The sequence below is a fragment of the Bos taurus genome, chromosome 8, assembly GCF_002263795.3.
Source record: "Bos taurus isolate L1 Dominette 01449 registration number 42190680 breed Hereford chromosome 8, ARS-UCD2.0, whole genome shotgun sequence".
Classification (NCBI taxonomy): Eukaryota; Metazoa; Chordata; class Mammalia; order Artiodactyla; family Bovidae; genus Bos; species Bos taurus.
The window spans coordinates 9,655,268-9,676,224 of record NC_037335.1 but is presented as its reverse complement, the minus strand read 5'-3'; the positions used below and the strand labels follow the sequence as shown (position 1 = coordinate 9,676,224).

At 41.0% G+C, this 20,957-nt stretch overlaps 1 protein-coding gene across 12 annotated transcripts in view; it reads left to right on the top strand.

Annotated features, from left to right (window-relative positions):
• Nucleotides 1–20,957, top strand: part of HMBOX1 (homeobox containing 1) — a 203,487-nt gene that overhangs the window by 163,834 nt on the left and 18,696 nt on the right. For all 12 annotated transcript variants that reach the window (XM_024995876.2, XM_010807719.4, XM_010807721.4 and 9 more), the window contains one exon: nucleotides 20,777–20,859. In XM_024995876.2, the coding sequence (XP_024851644.1) occupies nucleotides 20,777–20,859 (83 nt within the window). The remainder of the gene's footprint in view (nucleotides 1–20,776; nucleotides 20,860–20,957) is intronic.

The window sequence follows — 20,957 nt, the reverse complement described above, 5'->3', positions numbered from 1 at the left end:
ATGCAGGAATCAGTGGATTGATTTTATCAATCTTGTTCTATTGATCTTCATATTATAGTAAATTGTTGGTCAGTAGTGTCAGATTGGTAAAGGGTGAATTTATAATTCAGTGCTTTATATTTAAAAATAGGCTCTCTGCCTCAGGGTTACTTGTACACCAAGTGTAAGAAACTTGACAATTCCAGATCACCTTGTGTGTGTTAGTTGCTCAGTCTGACTCTGCAAACCTATGCACTGTAGCCCACTAGGCTCCTCTGCGCATGGGATTTTCCAGATAAGAATACTGGAGTGGGTAGCCATTCCCTTCTCCAGGGGATCTTCCTGACCCAGGGATCAGACTTGGGTCTCCTGCATTGCAGGCGGATTCTGGGCCACCAGGGAACCCTCCAGATCACCTTGCAAATCTTGGCTAATTCCTACTAACAAAGGCTGACAGAATAGGAAGATAGAGCTGCTCTCAGCCAGAGGGGAAGCAGAGGCAGCAAGGGGCCTTGACCAGGCCTTGACTGAGATGTGGTAGATGCGGTTCACTCTCCCAGGTAACATGGTTTCCGCTAGCGTGAAGTTCACCTAATTATCACTGGCATTTGATAGTTTCATTAGGAAATTAGGAAATCCATAGGAAAACCAAACACTGCCCTCTTATGCATGTTCTTTTTCTTATTAAAATAAAATGTAGAGTGAGCAAACATTTAATGAATTCAGTGGTATGCAATCGAGAGACATGTCTTAAGAGAAGTACCATTTCTCAGTTGTTTTTCTTTAAGATGGTTAGAATTTGTCAGTTTTACTGTTTTTGCCTGACAAATCCAGAAAATTGCCTACATTCTTCTTTTTCAGTCTTCATAGGACTAATGACTAAAAGGTAATACATATTAGAAGGCAAACTTGTTCTACATTGTCACATAGAAACTCACACCAAATGACAGGATAAAATGTATTAAACACTCAATTCCTGAATTCACTGTTAACCTTGAAATCTGTTGATAAAATAGCAAGTAAGTTCTAGTGGCATTTAGCATGCTGCAAGTAAATATAACATTTAAACATAGAACCTTTGCAGGGAAGGATCTTGGGTGATGAAAATTTTATCTCAGGGCATGTTTCATCCATGGTATCTATAATTTTGTCATATATGGAATTTTCTTTTTTATATTAGTGTAGAAAAGCCATTGTGAGGGCTTGGAAGCTTTTTTTGGTGCCAGTGTCTGAAGAGGTACCACTTTCTTCTACAATAGGGTGGAGTGAAGTGAAAGTGGCTCACTCCTATCTGACTCTTTGTGACCTCATGGACTAAACAGTCCATGGAATTCTCCAGGCCAGAATACTGGATTTGGTAGCCTTTCCCTTCTTAAGGGGATCTCCCCAACCCTGGGATCAAACCCAGGTCTCCCACACTGCAGGCAAATTCTTTACCAGCTGAGCCACAATTAACTGCTAGATATATCCTTTAAATGTGTATGGATGTTGTGTTTCAAAGGAGAAGTCCCAAAGTTTATTAAATTCTCCTGCCCCAGTTAAAAAGGTAGCTCGGTGTTATTATGGTTATTATGGTCTCCAGAGCAATTACATTTCCTTTCCCAGGAGGAAAAAGCCCGTAGGTGTAGCTGCAGTCCTGGGGCTGTCAAGGGGTTCTCACTAATGCTGTCACATTTTTTCTTCTGGGAGCTCTTGTGAAATTTATAGGAGTTTGGTTTAGGTGATTCATTGCTACGGAGATTTGGCATCTTAAAGGAAATCTGAAACAATACTATATCATAGCTAAATAATGACCACCATTCCTGTGGGCCCTTTGAGCCAAAGAACTGAGTGAGGAAACTTGAGTTGTGGGCTGTGTGACCTTGAACAAGTCAAGTCTCCTTTCTGGCTCTTCATTTGTCAAGTCCATGTCTTCATCTGCAAAATGAAGAGGCTGACTTGGTAATATCTCCTTCCAGCTTAAAGTTCTTTGATTCTTTGTAAGAATATACTCTGTGGTATATCTAAATCCATGTGTAATGAACTGTGTTATGGGATTTCATTGCATTTATGAATTAAGATTCCAAAAGTCAGCCTTTCATATATGAATCCTTTATAGGTCAGTACTAATTTTTCTACTTAAAGTCTTCCCTTTTCACAGGCTTTTCTATTCTAAAACTTTAAGATGCCACAGAGTCTCAAAAACTTAGCTTCTGTAATAGGACTCATTTATATTTTAGCTTTTACTTGGTAAGTCATGTGAACCTCCCCAAAGTCTGATTTAGAGGGAGCCATTATTTAAGTCTGTAGAATAAAAAGTGAACCCTTATTCTTAAAACATACATTAGTGTAGAACATCTTTTGTCATACTTTAGTGTGTTTACGTAACAAATGTTTAAAGTGTGAATGTTTGTTGCCAAAAAACATTAAGATAAACTAAGACATCTATTTAAAAATAATTTTGTGCAATTCTATTTTGCTCATGCTTTGGGAGAGCAAACTTTATTTTCAAATAATGCTTTTTTGATTACAAAATTAGTACATACTCACTACATAAAAAATGGGGAAAGGCAGGAAAATGTAAAGAAGAAAATTGAAATGCCCTCAACACCACAGATAATCATTAATATTTTGGTGTGTTTCTTTTCAGCCATTTTTCTGTTATGTATGTATCTGCATATCTTCTAAACAGAAGAAGGTTGTATAAGAATATACCATAATTTTTTACACGCTGCTGCTGCTGCTGCTAAGCCGCTTCAGTCGTGTCTGACTCTGTGTGACCCCATAAACGGCAGCCCACCAGGCTCCCCCGTCCCTGGGATTCTCCAGGCAAGAACACTGGAGTGGGTTGCCATTTCCTTCTGCAGTGCATGAAAGGGAAAAGTGAAAGTGAAGTCGCTCAGTCGTGTCCGACTCTCAGTGACCCCATGGACTGCAGCCCACCAGGCTCCTCCGTCCATGGGATCTGCCAGACGAGAGTACTGGAGTGGGGTGCCATTGCCTTCTCTGAATTACCTAGAGAATTACCTAGTTACCTAGTCCCCTGCAGTTGAACATGTGTGTTGACAGCTGTGTCTAGCTCAGGTCCTTACTTCATAACTGCTTATGTTGCCAGTTTGTAAACAGATACAGGGATGGTAAATGAAAGAAAAGTATTTTGAAATGCAGTTTAAAAAAAAAATCAGAGTTAGGTTTTGTAATACTACATAACCCAGTTTATTTTTTTTTTTAATTTTATTTTATTTTTAAACTTTACATAATTGTATTAGTTTTGCCAAATATCAAAATGAATCCGCCACAGGTATACATGTGTTCCCCATCCCGAACCCTCCTCCCTCCTCCCTCCCCATACCATCCCTCTGGGCCGTCCCAGTGCACCAGCCCCAAGCATCCAGCATCGCGTATCAAACCTGGACTGGCAACTCGTTTCCTACATGATATTTTACATGTTTCATTTTTATCTTAGGTAATTTTTTATTAGAAAATTAATAGTAACAGATTGTAAACTATTGTAAAGAAGAAAATAATATTTACATTCATAAATAACCATAAATAACCAAAAATATTTTGGTACATTTACATTTAGTATTTCTATCTATGTGTACTTTGAAAATGATTAGAATAAGTCATACCTGGTTTTGTAACCTGCTTTTCTTCACTGACATTTTGCAGTGTCATTTAGTGCTCTTTGAAAACATGATTTTTTTAAACGGCTCCTTCCTTTTTCTTCAAGTGTCTATACCATAATCATATTTAACAATTATTACCGTAGGAGACATTTAAAGTCTTCCCAGCTTTGCCCTGTTAAACAGTACTGACACAGACAGCCTTGTTCTTACCTGTTGTCCTAAAAATAATATTACCAACTTCTTCCAAACAGCTGAGTTTACCCACATCACTGGCCTTGAGCATCCACTGGCACTGCCACTGCAGCCTGCCTTCTGTGTGTGCTGTATCTTTTTAGTCAGTGAAAAACCTCCATTTTGCTTATCTGGAGGGGAAAAGGCACTGTTTTAGTTTTGCTGTGTTTAAACTTCTCTGATTACTAATGAGACTAGCCTTACATGTTTATTAATCATTCATATTTCATCTTTTGGTATTTGTTCCTTTACCCATTTTTCTGTTGTGTATTCATGTTTTCTGCTTGACTTGTATATTAATTCTTTATGGAATGAGCTCATTAACCCTTTCTGCTATATATTTGCAATTTATTTCACTTTTATTTAAATGTAGATAAGTGCACCTCTTTATTCTTGTGTGACTGCCTCCATCCCTTAGACTTCTTCATTCAGATGTTTTCTTTTACGTTTAGCCATAAAACATTGAGTTTGTAAGGTGAATATCTAATTTGGTCTTATTTTCCAAATAACCAGTTTTCCCTTTCTTAAGATTTAAAATTATTTCTCACATATAAAGTTATTGTGTTTTTTGGTTCTATTTCCTATCAATCCTTGGACCACAATTATGATTATCATATAATTTCACAATATTTGATGAGAGGGCCCATTCACTAATATTTATTTTTAAAATGTTCTTAACCATCCTCATCTGTTTTTTCAGGTGAGCATGAAAATAGTGTTGTTGACATACCACTCCCACTGAGAAAAAAGAGGGGAAAAAAATATATGATTGAAGTTAAGCCTAGAAATTAACTTGTGAAGAAGTGTCACTGTCATATTATTTATTCTTATCTAAGAATGTGTTGTATGCCTCTCCATTTCTTGTCTTTTTTATACCTGTCAGTGAAATGAGTAACATTTTTAGTTTTTTGTATATTTTATATATTTTTCTTGTTAGATATTTTTATTTTAATCCTCATTTTTCTTGCTCTCATGAATAGAGGCCTTTTTTCTATTAAGTTGTCCAGCTGCTTATTGATACACGGGAAAGTTTTAGTATCTTTGTTGGTCTGTTTAGTCCCCAGCAATCTGATTGATCATTTCTGAGACAATTTGAATTTACCCCTTGGTTTTCTTGGTATAGTATAATATGCAAATGATATTTTTGTGGCCCTCCTTCCCAGTTTGTGTCTTAATTCTCTTTCATTTCCTATTGTAATGACTAGGACTTTTAGAAAAACATTAAATTGCAACAAGAGAAAAGGTTGTATTGGGGATGGTGGGCTCTGTTGCCCAGTTTCTGATTTAATTTAGATGCTGCTAGTATTTCCTCATAGTTCAGTAGGTAAAGAATCTGCCTGCAGTGCAGGACACCCAGGTTCGATTCCTGGGTCAGGAAAATCCCCCAGAGAAGGAAATGGCAGCCCACTCCAGTATTCTTGGCTGGGAAATCCCATGGACTGGCAGGCTACAGTCCCATGGGGTCGCAAGAGTCGGATACGACTTAGTGACTAAACCACCACGACCACTAGCATTTTATCATCTTATTAATGTTACCAGTTACTGTTTTTCCAACATATTATTGTGGAAAATTTTAAACATACAGCAGAGCTGAAAGAATTTTACAGTTATCACCTAGATTCTACCATTGTTTTACTATACTTGTTTTCTTATACATCTCTTAGCAGATTGTTTTTCATTATTGATTGTAGTCTTTGTTGTATTGCAGAAATATTTATCTGTACTTAGTGTTCCAAGATTTTAAAAAAATAAGCACTGCTAAATTAGTTGCTGAAGATAGAGATGAATATAGCAGTCCCTTAGCTCCATTTGTTATCATGAAGTAGCCAATCTAAAAAGTCAGTAAAGCTTTGAAATAGGGATTTAGTATGAAAACCGTTCAAATGGAGGACAGTGTTGAGCATCAAAAGAAGGGTTGCAGCCAATTTGGATTACAGAAGGAAAAAGAACTGAAGTTAGAATTTTTCTGTATTTCAGGAGAATGCCTCATTCACGTGTTTACTTTTAGAAATCAGAAATAGCTGCTTATTTCAGTTGGCCTGCAGGTGTAGTTCTATACTGAAATGGCGTCCATTAAGCTATGAGTTGAATCACAGTATCTCTTAAGACCATCCCATTCTTTTTGTACTGATTCTATTTACCCAGAGTATTTGTTTTGTAGGGCTGACATAACAGATTTCCACAAACTTGGTGGCTTAGAACAGCAGAAGTGTATTTCTCACAGTTCTGGAAGCCACAATCTGAAACCAGGGTGTCAGCAGAGTGGGTTCCTTTGGGAGATTCTGAGGGTAGAAACCCTCCCACACTTCTAGCGTTGGTCAGCCATCAGAGGTCCTTGGCATTCCTGAACTTGCAGACCCATCACTCTGCTTTCATTTCTGCATTGTCTTCTCTGTTTGTGTTCTTTTCTTTCTCTTATGAGGACACTCATTGGATTTAGGGCATAGTGTGACCTCATCGCAATCCTTCCCGTAATTACATCCACAGAGACCCAATTTTATATACAATCACTTCCTGAGGTTCCAGGTGGACGTGAATTTTCAGGTGACACTCTTCACCCCCACTGCACCCAGCAACTTCTTAGCAAGCAGGAATGGAAAAGAGCATGGGCCTGGAGGTCAGGACACTCGGTTCTCGTCCTAGCCAGCTCTGTGACGTTGGGGAGCTTATTGTCCCCATTTCCCCATCTTTCCAAGTCCCGGACGGTCCAAAGTTCACAGTAGATGACGAACAGTTGTATGCATGGCTGACTTCCAGCTCTGCTTCTCCTGTTTCTCTCTGACTCCTGGTGGTTTCTCGGGGATATTTTAAGGTATGATGAGTATCAGAGGAGCTTTGAGATCTTTGGATAAAATACAGGGTATCACTCTCCTGGTTTGTAACTGAACCGTGGATGTCGTTAGGCTTTTATGGATTAACCAAAGAGAGGTGCTGTACTTGGAGAATGTGTTCCCATTTCTGTCATCTCTTGCTTCCCTCTGTTATTTAAAACAACCACCACCACTCCCCCACCCCCCCAAAAAAAGAAAATATTTTAATTATTTTGTTGTTGCTGAAGATTATTTAACACATAGATGCTCTCAAAGTGGATATGGGACGACTAGGTTCCAAACTATTTCAGTTTAATGGTATTCTTTCCTGCCCTCCACCCAGTAATTATACTTAGTGATAAAGAAATATACACTGGATTATAGATAGTGAGCAGTGTCTGACAATCCTGAAACGTTATTTTTTTAATTACTAAAGTGATGAGGTTTAAATCTCTCTTCAGGGGAGATAGTTCATTTAAAAACACAGGGTGGCGGGGCGGGGCGGGAATAAGTTCATTTACATGGCATTATCCTGGCAGATCAGACAGTAAAGAGTCTGCCTGCAATGCAGGAGACTTGGGTTCGATCCCTGAGTCGGGAAGATAACCCAGAGAAGGAAATGGCAACTCACTCCAGTATTCTTGCCTGGGAATTCCATGGACAGTGAAGCCTGGCTGGGTAAACTCCATGGGGTGGGACACAACTGAGTCACACACACACACCTTGCATGGGGTCGCAAAGAGAGGGACATGACTGAGGGACACACACACGCACCTTGCTTAGAGAGCCAGTTCCTGTCTTTTCTATGTGCTCCCTGAGACACAATGGGAGGAACTTTCCGGTTGTCGTTTTTATAGACTTAGGTGCTACTGAAATGAAGGTGCTTCAAGGACATTTCCATTTGTTACCAGCTTATGGTATCTCATCTCATGTAAATGATTTTGCCACTTTTCATTTTAATTCTTTGCTGTCATTGTCTTGCAAAGTGATCATTTGGTTTCTCTCTGAAGATATTCACTGGTCATTCGGCTGACAATGTCCTTTGTCTATAAAGTGTAGTGCCCTTAGGATTTATTTTATTGCTTTTATATTACTACCTGTAGATTTCTGTTTACATGTCTTTCCCTTTTTAGTCTTATAAAATGTCTAGGGCTATAAACATTCTTACATGGGACAGAAGTGTATTTCAGAACAGGTGCCTTTCAGAGTCTTAAAGCCAAGTTCTCCCACAATTTATCCACCTGGTAACAGTAGAAATATCTAATCCTTTGACATAATTTAAGGATGAAATGCCAGAAGGTGAATAATAGATAGTATGTACTATTCCTAAGGCTGTCTTGATTTGGTGGAAGGGAGGAAGTGGTGCCTAAACCCAGGAAGTGAGGGTGTCTTGAATTTTTATTACCATCCCAATGTCTCTTGAATTTTATCTTTCCTTGTAGTCCCATGCCTTAGCCTGCTTCAGATCCTCTCCTCAGCTTTTACCACAGCTGCATAACTAACTTTTACCTCTAGTATCACCAGAGATACTGCCATACAAAATGTGTTTGATCATATAATACCCTTGCTTAAAAAACTTTGTCCAGTTGCCTGAAGTTAAGTGCAAACTCTATTATACTCTTTAAAATATGGACCCAATATTTTTCTTCAGTTTGATCCCCAGTCACCCATCTCGGGTTTCCCTGGTGACTTGGAGGGTAAAGCGTCCGCCTGCAATGCGGGAGACCCGGGTTCAATCCCTGAGTCGGGAAGATCCCCTGGAGAAGGCAATGGCGCCCCACTCCAGTACTCTTGCCTGGAAAATCCCATGGACGGAGGAGCCTGGGAGGCTGCAGTCCATGGGGTCGCTAAGAGTCGGATACGACTGAGCGACTTCACTTCACCCATCTCATGTACATTCATCCACACTGAACTCCTCATTCTCAGAACATTTTAAGCTCTTTTATAACTCCCTTCCTTTTATATTTTGCTTCCTTTGCCTCATGCTATTTTACTTTATCCACCCTCCACACTCTGCCTTCAAGAAACCTGCACAAATGTTGATTCTTCTCTGTTCCCATATACTACATTCATTCCACAAATACCATGCATCTTACAGTGAACTCTAGAGTGTGTTTTGTAACATACATATATCCCCAGTATTTACATTAGGAGGCTCTGCCAATTGCTTGGTATAAACTAGGACTCAGTCAACATTTTGAGTTGACTAAATGATTAATTACATCTAAAATCAGTCATTAGACTTATTTCTCAACTTTACTGATAGTCTATTGGTTATGTATAGTTCAAAAATAAACACTACTAACATAATTGTATTCAGCTATGTCTGAGTATAAAACCTCTGAGTGAAGCAAGGGAAGACAGTGCATTGTACAATACGGTAAGATCCCAACTGCTTTTCTCCTGAAAGAAGTATTGTCGGTTTCACTAAAGGCCTTAACTGAAACCAATGTTTTCTGTTTTCCCCTTTGTTTCTTTCTTACATTAATTTATTCCTTCACATATACCTTTATTCAGCCATCTTTTGATCAGACAGTTGCTTACTGAGTGTCTGTTACAGGCCAGGCAGGTTCTCTGGACTTACATAGCTCCTCTTACAGGTAACTAGATAGAAACTATAGTTACTAATTTCTTGGATACTTCCTTTTTTCTGACAGTTGCCATGTCCCCTTCACAAAACACCTGTGAAAAAAACATAGAGTTTTTAGTTAACATTAAACTCAGATGAGCCAATAATGTGATACGGTCCTGGACTGACTATATAATTTACTGTCTAAATGGGATAATGTAGGGGAATGAGAGTGCATGCTAAGTCACTTCAGTCATGTCCAGCTCTTTGCGACCCCATGGACCATAGCCCACAAGGCTCCTCTGTCCATGGGATTCTCCAAGCAAGAATACTGGAGTGGGTTTCCATGCCGTCCTCCAGGGGATCTTCCCAACCCAGGGATCAAACCAGTGTCTCTTAGGTCTCCTGCATTGGCAGGTGGGTTCTTTACCACTAGCACCACCTTGGAATGAGGGGCCAGGGGTTGTTAATAATCCAGGATAAAAGCACTATTTCGGGCAAACCCTGAATATAATCCTTATAGTCTAATCAGATTGCATTACTAGCTGCTTTTTGTTGTCTGAGCACATCTTAGGTTTTTATGTTTGTTTTTATTGATAATTTTGCCCTTTCCTCTCCAATGCCTGAAGCCTGTGCATCCCTCAGAAGAGATCCAAAGCAGTAAGCTTTCCCAGAGCAGTATAGTCCATAGAGATAGCTCTCTAACCTGGATTTATTTAACATATCATTTAATATTTAATTAGCAGCTAGACATATTCTGACTTGTCACTGTTTTACTGTTTTGACTGTTCTTTTGACTCCTTTTGTTTTAACTTCATATCTGATGTCCTCAACTGAACTGTGTACTGTTAAGATCAGGGTCATTTTTGAACTTACATCTACCTCTCAGACACATACTTATGCTCATGTAATACATACTGGGTGAACATTTTATTTCCTGACCTGCCTTTGTCTTTCCTGAAAATTCTTTCACTTTGCATCAATATTGTGTAGCTGTCTGCCCCCTACCACCACCAAGAAGAAAGCTTTAAGAGCTTTGTAATTCTTTGCAAAAAAATTTTAACTATTACATTTTAAATTTAAATACTTACCATGAGGTATTTTAAAATATATTACTTTATCAGTTTACCTTATACTATATATATTTAATTAATATATTGTAAACATTGAAACATTACAGAAAGATGAAAGTAGTAATCACAGTCCAGTGTACACACCTGCAGCTGTATTAGCACATTTTAAAGAAAATTGATATTTCTGATAGGCCTACATTTCTTATAATAAGTCTTTAGCAGAAAAGAAAGGATTAATTGCCAAGCTTAGAGATTTAGAACTATAGTTAGTACATTATATTCTTGAACCTTTTATTTGGAAGGTTTGATTTGGAAGGTTACCAATTTGTTTTTATTCTGACTATATTTTATATAGTTAAATACTAAGTACAAATTAAATAACATTTTTACAAAAATTTTTAACACATTACTCGTATATGCCCGGGTAGCTCAAACAGTAAAGAATCTGCCTGCAATGCTGGAGACCTGGGTTCAATCCTTGGGTCAGGAAGATCCCCTGGGAAAGGGCATAGCAACCCACTCCAGTATTCTTGCCTGGAGAATTTAATGGACAGAGGATCCTGGTGGGCTCCAGTTCATGGAGTCAAAAAGAGTCCGATACGACTGAGCAGCTAACACAACAATCATAAATGCCACAACTGCAACTTCTTATTTGTTGTTTTGTTCCGTTACCAAGTGGTGTCCAACTCTCTGTGACCCCATGGACTGTGGCACTCCAGGCTTCCCTGTCCTTCATTATCTCCCTGAGTTTGCTCAGACTCATGTCCATTGAGTCAGTCATGCCATCCAGCCACCTCATCTTCTGTCGTCCTCTTCTCTTCTTGCCCTCAAACTTTCCCAGCATCAGGATCTTTTCCAATTAGTCAGCTCTTTGCATCAGGTGACCAAAGTATTGGAGCTTCACTTCAGCATCAGTCCTTCCAACGAATATTCAGGGTTGATTTCCTTTAGGAAATGACTGGTTTGATCTCCTTGCTGTCCAAGGGACTCTCAAGAGTCTTCTCCAGCACCACAATTTGAAAACATCAGTTCTTTGGCACTCAGCCTACTTTACAGTCCAACTCTTATATCTGTACATGACTACTGGAAAAACCATAGCTTTGACTAGATGGAAGTTTGACAGCAAAATGATGTCTCTGGTTTTTAATATGCTGTCTACATTTGTCATCGCTCTTCTTCCAAGGAGCAGGCATTTTTCAGTTTCCTGGTCTGCAGTGATTTTGGAGCCCAAGAAAATAAAATCTCACTGTTTCCACTTTTCCCCATCTGTTTGCCATGAAGTGATGGGACTGGATGCCATGATCTTAGGTTTTTGAATGTTGAGTTTTAAGCCAGCTTTTTCACCTTCATTAAGAGGCTCTTTTGTTCCTATTCTCTTTCTGCCATTAGGGTGGTCATCTGCATATCTGAGGTTATTGATATTTCTCCTGGCAATCTTGACTCCGTCTTGTGAATCATCCAGCCTGGCATTTCACGTGATATACTCTGCATATAAGTTAAATAAGCAGGGTGACAAAATATAGCCTTGATGTACTCCTTTCCCAATTTTGAACCAGTCTCTCATTCCATGTCTGGTTCTAACTGTTGCTTATTGTCTTACGTAGAGGTTTCCCAGGAGGCAGGTTAGGTGATCTGGTATTCCCATCTCTAAGATTTTTCCACAGTTTGTTGTGATCCACACAGTCAAAGGCTTTAGTGTAGTCAATGAAGCAGATGTTTTTCTGGAATTCTCTTGTTTTTTTATGATCCAGCAGATGTTGGCAATTTTGATCTCTGGTTCCTTTGCCTTTTCTAAATCCAGCTTGTATGTCTGGAACTTCACGGTTGACATACTGCTGAAGCCTAACTTGAAGGATTTTGAGCATTACCTTGCTAGCATGTGAAATTAGTGCAGTTGTGCGGTAGTTTGAACATTCTTTGGGATTGGAATGAAAACTGACCTTTTCCAGTCCTGTGGCCACTGCTGAGTTTTCCAGATTTGCTGGCTTATTGAGTGCAGCACTTACACAGCATCATCTTTTAGAATTTGAAATAGCTCAGCTGAAATTCCATCACCTCCAACTAGCTTTGTTCCTAATAAGGCTTCCTAAGGCCCACTTGACTTCCCACTCCAGGATTCTGGCTCTAGGTAAGTGAACACACCATTTGGTTATCTGGGTCATGGAGACCTTTGTTGTACAGCTCCTCTGTGTATTCTTGCCACCTCTTCTTAATCTCTTCTGCTTCTGCTAGGTTCTTGCCATTTCTGTCCTTTATTGTGCACATCTTTGCACAAAATGTTCCCTTGCTGCTAAGTCACTTCAGTCGTGTCTGACTCTGTATGACCCCATAGACGGCAGCCCACTAGGCTCTGTCCCTGGGATTCTCCAGACAAGGATACTGGGATTCTCCAGGCAAGGATACTGGGATTCTCCAGGCAAGGATACAGGCATTTCCTTCTCCAGTGCATGAAAGTGAGAAGTGAAAGTAAAGTCGCTCAATCGTGCCCGACTCTTACCGACCCTATGGACTGCAGCCCACCAGGCTCCTCCGTCCATGGGATTTTCCAGGCAAGAGTACTGGAGTGGGTTGCCATTGCCTTCTCCAAATGTGTCCCTTAGTATCTCCAATTTTCTTGAGATCTCTAGTCTTTCCCATTCTGTTGTTTTCCTCTATTTCTCTGCATTGTTCACTTAAGAGGCTTTCTTATCACTCCTTAATATTCTTTGGAACTCTGCTTCTTTTCTCAGTTATTTGTAAGTCTTCCTCAGACAACCACTTTGCCTTCTTGTGTTTCTTTTTCTTGGGGATGGTTTTGAACACCACCTCCTGTACAGTGGTATGAACCTCCATCCATAGTTCTTCAGGCACTTTTGTCTACCAAATTTAATCCCTTGAATCTATTCATCACCTCCACTTGTATAATCATAAGAGATTTGATTTAGGTTATACCTGAATAGCCTAGTGGTTTTCCCTTCTTTCTTGAATTTGAGCCTGAATTTTGCAATAAGGAGCTGATGATCTGAGCCACAGTCAGCTCTGGGTCTTGTTTTTGCTGACTGTATAGAGCTTCTTCATCTTTGACTGCAAAGAATATAATCAGTCTGATTTTGATATTGACCATCTGCTGATGTCCATGTGAAGAGCTGTCTCTTGTGCTGTTAGATTAGAAGAGGGTGTTTGCTGTGACCAGTGTGTTCTCTTGGCAAAACTGTTAGTCTTGGCCCTGCTTTGTGTTGTACTCCAAGGCCAAACTTGTCTGTCATTTCAGGTATCTTGACCTCCTACTTTTGCATTCCAGTCCCCTATGATGAAAAGACATCTTTTTTCGGTGTTCTAGAAGGTCTTGTACATCTTTATAGAACTGTTCTACTTCAGCCTTTTCAGCATTACTGATTGGGGCTAGACTTGGATTACTGTGATGTTGAATAGTTGCCTTGGAAATGAACAGAGATCATTCTGTCGTTTTTGAGATGGCACACAAGTACTGCATTTCGGACTTTTTTGTTGACTGTGAGGGCTGCTCCATTTCTTTGAAGGGATTCGTGCCCACAGTAGTAGATATAATGGTCATCTGAGTTAAATTCCCCCATTCCCATCCGTTTTAGTTCACTGATTCCTAAGATGTCAATGTTTACTCTTACCATCTCCTGTTTGACCACATCCAATTTACTTTGATTCGTGGACCTAACATTCCAGGTTCCTGTGCAATAGTGTTGTTTATAGCATTGGACTTTGCTTTCACCACCATACACATCCGCAAAAGGGCATCATTTCCACTTTGGCTCATCTCATCATTCTTTCTGTAACTGTTGCTCCACTCTTCCCCAGTAGTATGTTGGACACCTGCCACCTGGGGGGTCTCAGCTTTCAGTGTCATATCTGTCTTTTCACACTGTTCATGGGGTTATCAAGGCAAGAATACTGAAGTGGTTTGCCATTCCTTTCTCCAGTGGACCACGTTTTGTCAGGCCCTGACTACCAGGGACATGCCCCTCAGCCACTCCATGTAGCAGGACGACACGTCTGGTGCCCTGGTTGTTCCACTGCTGGTCCTCATTAAGCGTGTGAACCTTCACTGGCTGCTGGTATTAGCCAGCCTGCCGCCCGGGGGCGGGCAAAGGCTGTGGAAGTCACTGGGAAGGGGATCCAGAGAAGGCTGAAGCTGGGCGTTGGAGGATGCCTAGCCTCTCCGCTGCCGCTGGGTGCCCTAGCTGGGCTCTGGTCCCCACCTGTCCTCTCCTCTTGCTCTTGGCCATTCTTTTCCAGGCCAGGTGAGCCTGGCCCCTGAGGAGGGTGCTTAATGCTTCACAGCCTCATACCCCACCATGCCAGGGACTGGGGGCACTGGTCAGTACGCTGCTCATGCCTCCTCCATGGTCTCCGCAAAGCCCATTTCTGACTTGTCACCTCCTCAGGCCCTGTTGTGCTAGGAAAAATTGTAAATTCTTATTTAGCTTCCAGAAATACTGTGGTTTTATTCTGTTACTCACTAGAATGGCAGTCACAATCCTAGTATTTTCTAGATGATTCAAATCCATTTTTCAAAACAAGTTATTTAGGGAGTTAGATTAATAAGCTACTTCTTAATTGTTTAAATGTTTTCCTCATGTTCTTTTATTTTAAAATAATGTATTTTCATTTTAGAAATTCAATAGAGAAGTAAATATGTAGAGCAGAAAGTGAAAATCCATCTTAATTACTACCAATGTTTCCCTGTCTTCTACCCCAACCCCCACTCACCCAACCCCAGGATTCTTGCTCCCAAGACATAATCATTTGTACCAGTTTAATATGTACCCTTCAAAGCTGTGTTGTGATAACTCTACATATACCCTTGATGGTCAGCAGTTCATTTACAGTGATAGCCATTTCTTTTGGAGGCCCCTGCACTGGGCTGGTGGTGACTCTGTCCATCATTATTGAGGAGGACAGCTCATCATTGAGGAGTGCAGATGAGGGTGAGTCAGACTTGGACCTGGTTTCAGGTGGCTCTTGGTGTAGCAGGGGAGAGAGGTGTACAGTGATAACTATAATACAGGACGAAAAAGGTCTGAGAGAGGAACAGGTGAAGTGCTGGATTCACAGGATGAGGAAATTACCTTTGACTGGCCAAGAGGTGACAGTGGAGCTGTATGGTGACAGACAAGATGGTTTGGAGGCAGGGAGGCAAAGAGCATGTAAACGGACAGTAGAAAGGCGCAGAGATGCAGGGGTTGACGAGGCTGTTCCATTTCCCCAGACTAGCATGCATATATGAGAGCAGCAGTAGATAAAGCTGCAGAGGCAGTTTGGGGGAGAAGGGGACTCTGAACACCTCTATAATAAATCTTTAAAAAAATTTTAATAGAATAGCAGCATGACTGGAGATACACATTTAGGTATATTAATCAGACATTAGATGGAGTAGAGTGTCAGTCACAGGCTTTGCAATAATTTGGAAGAGTTAGCACAATAAGGTATAGTAGCCATTGAGCTGTTGCCGAAATGGGACCTCTAAGTCTTAGCAGCTACCACATTCCATCAAATCTAGGAAGGCTTTGATTGTATGACACACTTTTATTTTATATACTGGCATGGGGTAGGTGGGATGCTGCCAGTTAATTTTCAGACACAACGAATTATAAGATGTATCCTAATTTTAGAATCGTAATAATGAAGAAATATGTATCATAAAATGAGTGAAATAGAGTAAATTATGAGGGCACAGGGAAAGGATATGCAGGTGAGACAGGGTGCTCAGCGCTGGTGCACTGGGATGACCCTGAGGGATGGGATGGGGAGGGAGGTGGGAGGGGGGTTCAGGATGGGGGACACATGTACACCCATGGCTGATTCATGTCAATATATGGCAAAAACCACCACAGTATTGTAAAGTAATTAGCCTCCAATTAAAATAAATTTTTTTTAAAAAATAAAAGATGTGCAGGAAAGAAAGGAGACATGAGAAAATGAAACAGGGCAGGATGATGAGATCAGAGACACAAGTGGAGAAGTAGACCTCAAAGAGGAGACTGCATCTTCCTCTTCCATGAGATGCAGAGGTGAACGAGCAGTGACTCAGAGACATACAGAAGTTGAGAAGCTAAAAACATTAAACAAATCCTAGTAATCTCCATCTTGGTAAAAGAGGAGGCAAAGTGAAAGTGAAGTCGCTCAGTCGTGTCCCACTCTGCGTGACCCCATTGACTGCAGCCCACCAGGCTCCTCCACCCATGAGATTTTCCAGGCAAGAGCACTGGAGTGGGTGCCAAGGGCATCTGCAAAAAAGAATGACAGTGGTAGGTCTAAGGGCTTGAGACTTAAGCGTGGAAAGGTTTCAGGAAAGAGGAGCATGAAAAATAGAGGATTATAGACGGTTGGCTAGAAGAACAAAAAGCATTCCCATCAGAAACAAAGGGCCTAGTTAAGGTCGAGAAACACAGGGTTATAAAGAAGTCACTTGGCCCTGTTTTATAACTTTGCCCAGGAACTCTTGGTACCCTGATTGAAGGATGGAAGAAAACAAGTGGAAGGTGCTTTCTGCAGGGTGGGAGATTGGCAGGACAGGTATGGTGGAAGGACAGAGAAGCTGAGTAACCAGAATTTCTCCTAAGAGATGCTGTTGTTTGTTTTCTTTTTTCTATTGAAGTATAGTTGAATTACAGTGTTAACTACTACTGTACAACAAAGTGACTCAGTTACACACACACACATATATGCACACACACACGTTCACTTTCATACCCTTCCTCATTAAGGTTTATTACAGGATATTGAACACAGTGGCCTGTGCTGTACGAAGTCCTTGTGTCTCCATTCTCTGTGTGCCAGTTGCATCTGCTAATCCCCGATCCCCACTCCTCCCCTCCTTCACCCCCTAACCCTTCAACCACTAGTCTATTCTCTGTGTCCCCTGATGCTGTTTGTTTCATAGACAGGTTTATTTGTGTCATATTTTAGATTCCACACTTAAGTGATATTGTATGCTATTTGTCTCTTTTTGACTTACTTGAGTTTGGCTTCCCTTGTGGCTCAGACGGTAAAGAGTCTGCCTGCAATGCAGGAGGCCCAGGTTCGATTCCTGGGTCGGGAAGATCCCCTGGAGAAGGCAATGGCACCCCACTCCAGTACTCTTGCCTAGAAAATCCCATGGATGGAGGAGCCTGGCAGACTACAGTCCAAGGGGTCACAAACAGTCAGACACGACTGAGCGACTTCACTTTCACTTAGTATGATAATCTCTAGTTGTCCGCATGTTGTTGCAAATGCCATTATTTTCGTTTTTTCTTATGACTCCACTTGTCTGTCGATGAACATTTAAGTTGCTTGTCTTCGCTATTGTGGATAGTGCTACTATGAACATAGAGCTGCATGTATCTTTTGAATTATCATCTGGATGTATGCCCAGGAGTGGGCTTCCTGAATCATATGGTATCTCCTAAGAGATACTGGTGCTTCAGCTTGCCATGGAATTCAGGATGAGAAGCGAGATGAGGTCAGAAGAGTGATAGACGAACAGGTTTTTTAAGTTGGGGAAGGGTTTTAAAGGATTCAAGACTAGTGTAAAGAAGAAATTTGAAGAGGTGGAGTAGGTGAGTAGAAAGTTGACTAGGGAATTTCAGAATTTCAGATTTAGATGTGGAGTTCTAAGTCATCTTGAATCTTGAAATGTGCTGTCTTTCTAAAACGCAGCCAGGAGTGTATCTCTGTGCGGTTTTTAAAACCTCTATTTCAAGATGAAATCTTTATTACGTATGGAACATCACAAGGTGGCCCATCCTACTCCTCCAGACTAGCATCTCTCATTTTTTCTTGTGAACCCTGTATTCTAACCACACTGAACTCTTCTCCATGCCCAGAATCATCAAGACTTTAATCTACCTTTTTGCCTTTGCTCATGCTTTTTCCCTTTCATGAAAAGTTGTTCTTTTTCTTTGCTTTGCAAACTCCTATCTTGTCTTCGAGAGGTAACTCAGATGACACTTCCTCTGCCAAGTCTCACGGCAACACTGAGCACACCTTCCTCCGTTCTCCCACCTCCTCTGTTGAGACAGCCTATGGAATCTCATCACAAGAGCAGCGATATGTGTCTCTTCAGTAGATTATGGGCTTCCCTGGTGGCTCAGATGGTAAAAAATCTGCCTGTTGTGCAGGAGACCCAAGTTCAGTTTCTGGGTCAGGAAGATCCCCTGGAGGTAGAAATGGCTACCACTCCAGTATTCTTGCCAGGAGAATTTGATGGACAGAGGAGCCTGGCGGGTTACTAAGAGTTGGATACGACTGAGCAACTGACACTTTCACTTGAGCGACTAACACTTGCACTTCACTTTCAGTAGATTATAAACTCCTTGTGGTTTCTCATTCTCTTCTTGACCCACAGTGGATGCATATAACATTAGATACTTAGTATCTGCTTTTGTTGTCTTTGTTGCTGAATTTTAAATGAATGCGCTGATCCTGTGCTTTTCAAACATTAATGTGCAGTCACATTACCTGGAGATCTTGTTAAAATTCAGATTCTCATTTAGTCCAAGGCAAGATCTGGGATTCCCTTTTCTAACAAGCCCCTGGGTAATGACTGTGCTGTTGGTTAATGGAAACTAATCCAGTGTCTTTGCCCAAATAAATAGCAGAGGTGGAGTTAACATGAAGTCAATAGGAATGTGGAAGTGGAGCAGTGACTTGGAAGAATCCTCAGGATGAACATGGAAGGTCTAAAAATGATAGCAGAAAATCACGTGGAAAGAGATGTGCAAATCCCGGACTGAAGCAGGAGACCGCCGTGTGGGGTGGTGGCTGCACAGCTGCATTGATGGAGTCCTGCCGCTTACATTGTAGAGAAGGAAGGGCTGTTAGCTGACGGCAGCTGCTGTTTCGGGGCTCCAGCGAAGGATGCTCTCCACACGGAGAGGTTGCGGGGCAGAGGAGCTGTACCGCCGAAGGCAGGGCTCACGCGAGGTTAGGGGCCTCCCAACAGAAGAGCACTGTCACCAGTGCAAACAGAGGATGGGGGAAGGGAGGCCCCAAGGAAGTGAGAGGAACTAGGATGTGACAAGGAATCACTTCCTGACCTTACGTTTCCGGGTTCAAAGCACAGATATTCTGCTTTCCTTTTTGAAAACTCATAGGTGACAGAACAAGTAGTACTAATAAGCATTCTGTTTCCACATATAGTGTCACAGGTCTGATAATGCCAAGGATGGGTTCAATAAACCCAGTTTCTTTAAGTACTATTGTACAGAAGTAATATATGCATTTTAGCGTATGGAAAAAGGCAAAAATAAATCTTAAAATGTTTAAATTTCCTACTTATCCCTTTCCCCACGATAAGGTAATCAACCTTGATGTGTACCCTTCCAGCTTTATCCATGCAGATTTTTTATGAGGACGTTTTATTAGAGGATAAGTATATCAATATTCTGATACTTAGTCACTTAGGTTTTTTTTTAATTGGAGGATAATTGCTTTACAATGCTGTGTTGATTTCTGCCGTACAGCAACTAAATCAGCCATAAGTATGCATATGTCCCCTCCCCCCACCCTTTATCCATGCAGATTTAAGTACACATATGCAGGAATTTTTTTTCTCTTTTAGATTTTTATATTGGAGTATAGCAGATTAACAATGTTGTGACAGTTACAGGTGCACAGCAAAGGGACTCAGCCATATATATATATGTATACACACACATGCATCCATTCTCCCCCAGACTCCCTTCCTATCCAGGCTGCCACGTAACACTGAACAGAGTCCCCTGTGCTATACAGTAGGTCCTTGTTGATTATCCATTTTAAAAACAGCAGTGTGTAGATGTCCATCTCAAGCTTCCTAACTATCCCTTCCCCCACTCTTTGCCCCTGGCAACCATAAGTTAATTCTTTAAGTTAGACAGGAATTTTAAAAATTTCTTAACAGTACTTTTTACATGCACATTATTCTACAGATTGGTTTTTTTTTCCCCACTTAGGACCACGTCAAGAACATCTCCTCAGGCCAGTGAATAGTTTTTCTAGTCCTTTTTAAATAGCTGTGTATAAATACAGATGTCTCATAACTTGTTCTATCATTCTCCTACTGATGGACAATTGGGTAATTTCCAAGTTTTGCTACTACAAACAAGACACGAAAAGAGTCCTGTCGTCACCAGTGCCTCAGTAACGGAAGTCTGGGATTTCAACCAGCCACCCATATCACAAGTAACGTTTATATCCAGTACATCTTTTATCGAAGCCGAGCAGTGGCTAAACCTGTCGTATCCAATATAGTAGCCACCAGTCACATGTAACTGTTTAAATTTACTAAAATCAAAAATCCACTTCCTCCATCACATCAGCATCATTTCAGGTGCTCAGCAGCCACATGTGAGTAGTGGCTGCCCGGTTGGACAGACTGTTTCTATCCTCATAGGAAATTCCATCAGACAGCCTGGACTAGACATTAATATTACATCCTAGAAAAGGACATCTTTTTCAGTGAGCCTGTGTGTTAAGGAGAGCACATTTCTAAAAGTACAAACTTTGTGTCTTAATTGATTGCCTCTGCAGTTACTTCAATGAGAATCAATACCCAGATGAAGCAAAGAGAGAAGAAATTGCAAATGCTTGCAACGCAGTGATACAGAAGCCAGGTAAGGCAGTGAGCGCGCCTGGCTCTGGGCTGCGCTCGGACCAGCATTTGGGACCTCAGTCTCTTACTCATCCCGGTGGTGCTCTTGGCTCCGTTCCC